This window comes from Stegastes partitus, unplaced genomic scaffold (genome assembly GCF_000690725.1).
Source record: "Stegastes partitus isolate 25-593 unplaced genomic scaffold, Stegastes_partitus-1.0.2 Scaffold1292, whole genome shotgun sequence".
NCBI lineage: Eukaryota > Metazoa > Chordata > Actinopteri > Pomacentridae > Stegastes > Stegastes partitus.
In genome coordinates, this window is record NW_007579023.1 from 38,320 (window position 1) to 48,085 (window position 9,766).

Sequence of the window (9,766 nt, forward strand, 5' to 3'; positions counted from 1 at the left end):
TCCTCCCTCTCCTCCTCCATCATTCTTCCATCTCCACCCTATTTTTCCTCCACCTTTCCTCCATCTTTCCTCCATCTACTCCTCTATCTTCTCCTATATGTTTCCTAAATCTTTCCTCCATCATTCCCAATCTTCCCATCAACCTTTCCTCAATCTTTCCATGATCTCCTCCTCCATTGTTCCTCTGTCTTTTCTTCATCTTCTCCTCCATCTTCTCTCCTCCATCTTCTCTTCCATCTCCTCCTCCAGGTTCTGGGATCCCTGAGCTTAAAACCATCCTGAGAGGCGTCGTCCTGAAAGAGTATCTGACCCTGAAGGCCTTCGTGGCCAAAGTCATCGGTCTGACGGCCGGTCTGGGCAGCGGGATGCCGGTCGGCAAAGAGGTGAACAAAGCTGCCTCCGTCTCCTCGGCATCCATCAGCATCCTTTCATCCACTCTGCTTGTTCTCGGTGCTTCGGGGATAATAAATCATCTCGTGTCATCTTTTTGCTCCGTCTCTCATCTCTCGGGACCGAAGCAAATTATTCAAGTGCTCTGCGAAGGAGCGCGTTGGTTTTCCTCATTACGGCAGCGGGGCAACCGTCACATCCAGCAAACACACTTATGATTTATCTGCTCTGATGCAACATGTCCCAGTTTAGACTGTCTGCTTCCACACCGCAGCCCGTCAGTAAGTCTGTCCGTCTCCCGCAGGGTCCATTCGTCCACATCGCCAGCATCTGTGCTGCTGTCCTGAGCCGCTTCATGTCCATCTTCTCCGGAGTCTACGAGGTAAGCCGAGGCCCGGACCAAAAAACGGACCGCGTTACCCAGAATCCCCCTCCCTGGCTGCGCGTCGACGTGGAGAAGGAATGCAGTTTTTGTGTCGCTGCGTTGTTGTCTGTGTTTGAGTCGCAGGGTTCCCGCTGGTCCAGAGTCTTTGTTATTAAACGTGAGAAAAATCTGCTGGTTTTTAACCAAACTAGTGGTGAAATCTGAAGAAAGACGTTTAAGATTTTAGTCCAAACTGAAATATCTAAACAGGAGAGAGGCCTCCTGTTTTTTCAGCTTATAACAAATTTCAGGTATTTTGGGCCAGTTTGAAGGATTCTGCTCAGTTTTGCTAATTTTGGACAAGCAGGAGTCATTTTGGACCAGTTTTAAGTCTATTTGCAAAAGATTCAAGTTACTTCAGACAAAATAAGTTTTTGTTTTTTATACAGTTTTTGGACAGTTTGGAGTCGTAGGATCCAACAGCTTCAACTCAATTACCAAAAAAAAGAGTAATTATTGGACAAAACTCCAGTTCAGAACAATGGATGCTCTAATTTTGACAAATTTCGAGTCATCATAGGATAGTTTGAGTCATTTTAGACATTTTTCTAAACAATAAGACAAGTTGGAGTCATTGTGGACACATTTGGAGGAATTTTCAACAAGTTTCGAGTCTATTTGCTCAAGATTCAAGTCATTTTAAACAAATTTAAAGTACTTTTTAAAGAAGTTTTTGCTCATTTTGGACATTTATGGAGTCGTAGGGTCCAACAGTTTCAACTCAGAGTTACCAGAACAAAGAGTAGTAACTGGACATAACTCCAGTTCTGTACAGGAAACAGAACAACGGATATGACAAATCTCAAGTCATCGTAGGCCAGATTGAGTCATTTTAAACTGTTTTCTCTATTTGCTTAAGATTTAACTCATTATGGATGAATTTCAAGCCCTTTGTTTGCTCATTTGGTCCATTTGTTTAACCCAGAAGCTCAGAAACAACACACTGGACGTGTTAGTAAGTTCTGATATTGGAGCATCTAAACTCTAAGAGCAGCTCGACTCTGTTTCATCAGCTCTTTGTTTCAGAGTCGGTCCTGTAGAACCAGCCGGACCCTGTGACTCGCCCCCCGGCCGAGCCTGTGTTTGTGTCTCTCTGTATTAATAGTGTGTCGGTTATGTCTGGCATGTTGTATTAACAGTGACCTCCCCTGTCTCCCCCCTCCACCCTGCCTCCCCCCGTGTCCCCCGCCTGCCTCCACCTTTAACCCCAGAATGGTTCCCATAACCAGGACCTGCTGGTGTGTGCGTGTGCAGTGGGAGTGGCCACCTGCTTCGCCGCCCCTGTGGGAGGCAAGTCCCGCCCCCTTCGCCGGGTCTCCGGTCAGCTTCATCCTCCTCAGACAAACCCAGCAGCTCAGTGTGGAGGCTAAATCTGACCTCAGACCAGCAAATTATTCATCAAGTAGAGGGATATTAATGAGTGCACTGAGTCCCAGTAAACCAGTTTTCTGTCCAACGTACATCAAAATAGGTGTTCTCCAAGGTTCTATCCATGTCACATGTTCTAGAGTAATCGGTCCCATGTGTCTGTGAACAGTCTGTAGCTCGACTGCTGAGGTCAAACCAGGTGATGCTCTACAGGTGAGCTAGAAATGGCTTCTTCCCGGAATGATTGGATTTTGGGGTCAATCAGTGCAAAAATAGCTCCACGAGAAGTCAAAGGTCACGTCTTCAAAAATGCAGTATACCTTCAAAAGGGTGGAGGGTAGATTAATGGTGCTTGGTGCAGATAAGCGACCTTGTTGGGGCATTCGTTGGTGATGTTTCATTTGTGGGGCGGCTGTGGCTCAGGTGGTAGGTTGTCCTCTAATTGCAAGGTTGGCTGTTCCATCCCCCGCCCCTCCACAGTCAAAGTGTCCTTGAGTGTCCTTGAACCCCAAGTTGCTCCCAATGGCAGGCAGGTGCCTTGCATGGCAGCTCTGTCGCCATTGGTGCATGAATGTGTCTCTGTTCTCAGATGTACGTCGCTATGGATAAAAGCGTCTGCTAAATGCAATTATAAATTTGGATGATGTTTCAAGGTCATACATTTTGACTGCACTGTAGCTTGAAAACAGTGCGAGATAGACGCACTGTTTGCATTGGAAACCAATGTATGGGCTTCCCACTGGGGATGGAACATCTGAGGGGGTTAGCGCCAAAGTGGGCCAAACCACATTTACTAGTTTTGGAGAAAAATGGGGTTAAAAATGTTGTGCTTCTAAAAATACAAAAATCCTGGTTGTTTGAGGAGTCATTATATGCATCCAAAGATGTTCCAACACTGTCCAGAGATAGAAACAGCTGCCGAGTGATGACTTATTGAAGTTTTAGTGCCAAAGCGGGCCATACCACATTTTCTACTTTTCAAGGTTTGTCTTGGGGTAGAAACAGATGCTTGGTGGTGGTTAATTAAGTTTTTATTTTACCTTACTGTACCTACGAGTTGAGTTTTTACGGGACTTGAGGTCGCTGTCCACTGTGTTGAATCGCAAACACGTGTAACTACCTGCGCCTGTCATATAACGGTCAGCAATTCTTGGAACATGGTCCGGTTTGCCACTAAATTTTCATGCCAAACCGATTATGAGCTAAACTTCAAAGTCACATTGTGACATTACCAGTGGGCTGTTGGTCGGACCACTTTGCCACAAACTAGTAGACCGTACACACTCAGCTTTGGATGTTTCATGGTTTGGCCCACTTTGGTGCTAAACCCTTAATTTGACCTTGGGGTGATATTTCAAGGTCAAGAATTGTTGATGTTGCCATTATATTTTAAACTTGAGATCCTCCAGTAGCGCAAGCTAGTAGCCATTTTTGAAACGGTGACCTTTGACCTCTAGTGGTAGAGGCCATTTGTTGCTCACCTGTAAAATATCAGCTGGTTAGAAATGAAGCACTCGAGCTACAGACTGTTCACAGACACACGTCTCTATAGCTGGCCTCAGGTAAGATGCAACTATAATAGTGAAACACTGCAGGTTCTGTCGACTTTAAAGGACCAGTCTGATGTTTCTGGAACACTTTCCTATGGGTTGTTTAAATTACTACGAATGTGTGGAGGTCAGCCGATGGTTATAGCAACCGATGCGTCTCTGAGGACGATGTGATCGCTGTGTTTGTTCTCTGGTTGCTTTGTTGCTTTCTTTCAGCCTGGTTTCTCTGGTTGCTGTGGTTGCTCTGGTTGCTCTGGTTTCTCTGGTTGCTCTAGTTGCTCTCGTTGCTGTGGTCAGAGTGGTTGCTGTAGTTGCTGTGGTTGCTCTGGCTGCTGTGGTTGCTCTGGTTGCTGTGGTTGCTCTGGCTGCGTGGTTGCTCTGGTTGCTGTGGCTGCTGTGGTTGCTGTGGTTGCTGTGGTTTCTCTGGCTGCTGTGGTTGCTGCGGTTGCTGCGGTTGCTGTGGTTGCTCTGGTTGCTCTGGCTGCTGTGGTTGCTGTGGTTGCTGCGGTTACTCTGCGTGATGTTTCCCATCTTCCTCACTGAACATTATTTATTCACTTTCTTCCATTCTCCTCCTCCTTCATCTTTTATTCTCTCCTGGTTTCTTGTCACCTTCACTTCCGTCACCTCCTTCCCTTCCTCCCTTCCTCCCTACCTCCCTCCCTTCCTCCTCTGTTTTCTGTGTCAGTAGAACCCTTATGGGTACACAGATATTCTGACTGTGGGCTGTGCTGTGGGGGTGGGATGCTGCTTCGGGACTCCATTAGGAGGTACAGTAGAACCCGACCACACCGTCCTGGTTGCTTTAAGACGTTTAAATGGCCGTTTTGTTTTTCATTGTGCAGCGTTGAGGCCTGAAGCTCGGCTCATGCTGGAAGGCTGATGCTGGTTAAAACCCTCTGAACGTTTCTGAATGTGTTTGTCCAGAACATGGAGGCTCCACAACCAGAGACAGACTGATAAATACAGATATTTAACTGTTTGTATTTTAACGTTGAGACATTTTTATCTCCTTTTGTGTCTGTTTTTTGTTGTTTTCTGTCTTGCTTCTGTTGTTTTCTGTCTTTTTTGGACGGTTTTATCTCCCGTCTGTCATTTTGCGCCTTGTTTTTCTTATTCTACGTCTCATTTTGGTTGTTTTTTGTGTCCGTGGGACAGTTTTGTCTCTTTGTGATCCATTTGTGTCTCATTTTTGTTGATTTCCATCACACTTGTGTCGTTTTGTGTCTTAATTTTGCCTTTTTATGTCTCTTTGTGGTCCTCTTGTGTCTCGTTTTTGTTGTTTTCTGTCTCGCTTCTGTTCTTTTATGTCTCTTTGGGACAATTTTGTCTCCCATTTGTCATTTGCATCTTGTTTTTCTTATTTAATTTGTCATTTTGTGTTTTATTTTGGTTGTTTTTTGTTTTTTTTTGTCTCTTTTGGTCCTCTTGTGTCTAGCTTCTGTCATTTTCTGTCTTGTTTTTCTTATTTTATGTCTTATTTTGTGTTTTATTTTGGTTGTTTTATTGTCTGTGTGGGACAGTTTTATCTCTTCACCATCACACTTGTGTCGTTTGGTGTCATTTCGGGACAGTTTGGTCTCTTGTCATTTTGCAACACGTTGTTTTCTTCATTTTGTGTCTGATTTTTTTTGTCTTGTGGTATTTTTGTTTCAATTTTGCCATTTTGTGTGTCTTTGTGTCTCGTTTTTGTTGTTTTCTGTCTCGCTTCTGTCGCTTTTTGTCTCTTTGGGACAGTTTTGTCTCACGTCTTGTTTTTCTTGTTTTGTGTCTCATTTTGGTTCTCTCTCAGTCGTTAGTTAATTTTTAAACAAAACATGTGGGTCAATTGAGGGATTTTGATCAGATATTATAGTTTTGAGTTTAGATTTGGTTTCATTTCCTGATAAAACTGCACATTACATGTTTTCACAATCCTTAAAAGTCCAGTTCTTTTAATTTTTTTCACTTCCTGGTTGGTAAACGGTGTCATCTTGGCAATTTTTTTAAAAGATTAGATGCTTTTTAAACCCGTTACGCTTCAGAGGGTAAAAGCACCAGTCTTCCATCTTGTTAAATGTGTAGATTTACTGCTTTGTGTTTGTTTTTGATGGCTGAGAAACTAACAAAGGATGTAATTTTGGCTGTTAATCAGACTAAAGAACGACTTTGAAGAGGCCCAACAGCTAATCAGTTAATCATGACGATCATCTGGTGATTAAACAGTAAATTATCGTCGTCTGCTGTTGTCCTTCTCAGTTTGAATCAATGTGCAGAAACAGACACATTTGTCAGTAAACAGTTCTGTGCAAAGGTTTCAGGCAGTAAAAGTAAATCCTGTGAATAAATGATGTCATTGTTCAGCCTGTAGGATCCTTCAAACCCTCCAGAGTCCATCTGTGGAGCTCATCCAGCTCAGATCTGCTCAGATCGGCTCTGTCAGTGGTGTTGGTGACGTCTGTTGTTAAACGTCTTCTCTGTGGTGTCGTTTATCTGACGGCTGCCACGGAGAGTTTCTGAAGGAACAAGAAAACGTTGTCCTCACTTCTCTTTAGCTGCTCTCAGGTTCTTGATGTTCCTGTCGGGGAGGTTGTTCCGGCATCTTGGAGAACTTCTACAGTTCTTCTGATTCAGTCGGTCTCAGCCTCCTCATATAATCCAGACGGACTTTAGATCAGTTTTAAATCGGTTGTAGCCTGGTTTGAACTAGATTTTGGACTGATTCTAGACTTGGTTTGGACTTGATTTTAGAGTGGTTGTGGACTAGCTTTAGTCTGGTTTTAGGCTGATTTTGGACCTGGTTTTAAACCAAAACTAGACTTGACTTTGTCTTGTTTTCAGACTGATTTTGGACTTGGTTTGGACTTGATTTTAGTGTAGTTCTGGGCTAGTTTCAGCCTGGTTTTACACTTGGTTTTAGGCTGGTTTTGGACCTGGTTTTAGAATAATTCTAGACTTGACTTTGACTTGTTTTCAGACTGGTTTTAGTTTTATTTTAGACTTAGATTTAGACTGGTTTTGGACTTCATTTGGACTAGTTTTAGTCTAGTTTTTGACTTGTTTCAGACTGATTNGTGAACGTCCCTTCGCTCTTTGTTTCAGCTCTACGGCGAGTACAGGGAGCAGCTGGGAAACTTCGCCCGGCGGGAGGCCGCCCGTCTGCTGACCGAGAGACAATGGCGGCGACAGGCGGGAGACAACAGCTCGGCGTCGGGCCGGAAAGGCCGACGGCATCACCTGCATCATCACCCGGCGACCCTGGATTCGCATCACAGCCACGCCTCCTCCACCAAGAAGCCCCGCCCCTACTCCAAATGCCAAGGTGAGCAACCCTCAGGAGCTGCACTCAAAGTCCTCTACACACATTCGTTAACCTTTTATGGGGAAAGGACCATATATGGTTACTTCCTTTAAAAATAAAAGAACCACATGACTTTATCCAGCCAATCAGCGATGGTCAGTTGCTATGGCCTCTGACCAATCACGAGTGAGCAGGAGTGATATCTTCATTCACACACGTGTCTGGTGATTTTTTATTAATATGTGTATTTTTTTTACAATAATTTATCCACACGTTATTTAGATTTTTTTTTCTCTAGATGGGCGACAAATCGTTTATGATACCTGCTTCGACTTTGATTTGCAGCTTAAATCTAAAACTTTCTTTAAAATTCAGAAAAGAAAAAAATATATATTTAAATTCCAAAGTATTTCAATGAGCACCCTGTAAAGAATGAAGCTTTTTAATCTTGTTTTTCATAATTAAAACATCATCGTTTTATCGCGCCGCTCTGCAGAGAGACCAGCATTTATCGGATGGTTTTAATTTCTGGTTACTTTGCACATTATGGTTTTACATGCAACATGATGAGCTCATAAAATATGATGCAGTTAAAATATGATGCATGAGGCCACGGGCTTAACACCAGCCAGACTTCACCTTAGTTTACCTCCCGCAGACCTATCAAACTAAATCTCCTACCAACAGGTGCATTTTTATTATTATTTTTTTTCACATTTTATTTAGCTCTTTAATTAAACATCTACATACAATTTTCAAAGCTTTTGGCACCATCAGCAGCTTTAGAAACCTGAAGTCGCCGTACAAAGACTCTGCATGTGTTTGAAAAGGAGCTTTTAATGATTTTTGATCAAAAACACATAAATCTAAACGTTAACATTCAGAAAAGGGAACTTTTTCTTTTTGTTGATGAACTTCTGTGCCGTTAAACTTTAATCTGACACATTTAGACTGTTTATGTGCAGTTACACCTCAAACTTTGATTTATGGTGGACTTTTATTTGAGCAGCAGGTTTTTTTTGACTGGAAATGACACAAACAATCGACAAAAGACAGCAAGACGTTGTGTTAGAGATGTTAATGATGAATCTGAACTGTTTTTATGTTTTCTTGTTTACCTTTTTGTGAAATATGCCGTGTCTAAAATGATCCTTTATATTGTTAAAATGTGCTGCAACAGTGCCATACTATACAAACCTAAACGCTCCTGTTGCTTTCAACTGTTTCTTACTGTCTTTTCTTCATGTTATTTTCAGCCAGAAGGAACCTGTTAAAACAAATACTATAAATAGAATAGAATACTATAAATCTTTAATATATCGTGTTTTTACAGAGAAGATTTAACCGTTTTCGTCCCTCCATAAACAGAAAATCCTGGAAAATAATCAAGACCCTCAGAATATAAAGAGAAATAAAACTGCTCTTGATGGATCAGAAAAGGTGGAAGAAAAAACAAACATATGAATCATAAAACTTAATAAATCTGCCAAAAACATGAGATATGAGTGAGAGACGCCTCCAGCTGAGTGTTTGTCTTTTGTGCACCACAGAGTGAAATCATGTATATTTTAAATGTTTTGTTTTGAAGCTGCTTCCTGCTGGTTTGCAGCAGTTTAATGTGCAATTAATGTGGTTTTAATTGCACATTTACTGTCCGCTGACAGTTAATTTATTTTTACACACGTCTGTCTCAGAAATATCATTTATTTTAATTAGCCGGTGACGTCTCTGGGATGTCTGGTTGTGTGAATGCATCTGATGTTCTGACTGATGATCAGAACCTTCAGATCAGCTGCACTTGCTTTACACCTGCTGCTCACCTGACCACACCTGAGCAGCGCTGCGTTTAATCCACCTGTCAGTGACTAAGTGCGATGACAATCTGATGTTTCCGTCCCAGATTGCTTGGCTCGTGTGCGGCGCTACATCGTCACGAAGATGGGCGAGGACTGGATCTTCCTGGTTCTCCTGGGGCTGACGATGGCGCTGGTCAGCTGGACGATGGACTACGCCAGCGCCAAGAGCCTGCAGGGTACCGGAGACACGATTACCGCCGTCAGAGCTGCAGTCTGTCGGTCTGCCTGCTGAGTGATGCTCCTCTCCTGTCCTCTTTGTGCTGTTTGCAGCCTATAAATGGATCCACGGCGAGCTGAAGGGTAACGTGCCGCTGCAGTACCTGGCCTGGGTCACGTATCCCATGATCCTCATCATGTTTGCCTCCCTCTTCTGTCACCTGGTGTCCCCTCAGGCCATCGGTGAGCCTCACCTGTCGGCCTCTCAGCTCCTCTGTTCTTCTGCTGTACAACTGTAGCTTGTGTTTTATTTCTGACTGCAGCCATGAAAACTTTGCCTCCTCTCTCAGGGTTCCCACAGGACGCAGAATCCATGTGGTTAAATGTGAGAGAAATGGGTTGTTTTTTTAGCTACACTGTTGGTGAAGGTGTGGAGGAATGAAGGCTGTCCAGTAGTTTAGACTGAAAGATATGAAAGAACAGTAGGAACAGAAGAATGGAGGTTTGTTATGTCAGAGTGTATGGAAAACCTTCAGGCAGTTTGTCAGTTTTTCTAGTTTTAGAGAAATTTCTTGCGTGTGGCTCAGATTGATTTAGACATTTAGACAAGTTTTAGTCATTGTGGATAGACTTTGAGTCATTTTCTCCATCGTTCCTCCATCTTTCCTCCATTGTTCTTCCATCTCCTCCTCCATCTTTTCATCTATTTTTCCTTCATCTTTCCTCCTCCATCTTCACCTCT

The 9,766-nt window shown here is 43.1% G+C and overlaps 1 protein-coding gene across 1 annotated transcript in view; it reads left to right on the plus strand.

Moving 5' to 3' along the window:
- The window catches only part of LOC103369470 (chloride channel protein 1-like), a 51,971-nt gene that overhangs the window by 20,355 nt on the left and 21,850 nt on the right, over positions 1 to 9,766 (plus strand). The window contains exons 2-4 of the mRNA XM_008298192.1: positions 6,814 to 7,033; positions 8,913 to 9,044; positions 9,139 to 9,267. Coding sequence (XP_008296414.1) covers positions 6,814 to 7,033; positions 8,913 to 9,044; positions 9,139 to 9,267 — 481 coding nt within the window. The remainder of the gene's footprint in view (positions 1 to 6,813; positions 7,034 to 8,912; positions 9,045 to 9,138; positions 9,268 to 9,766) is intronic.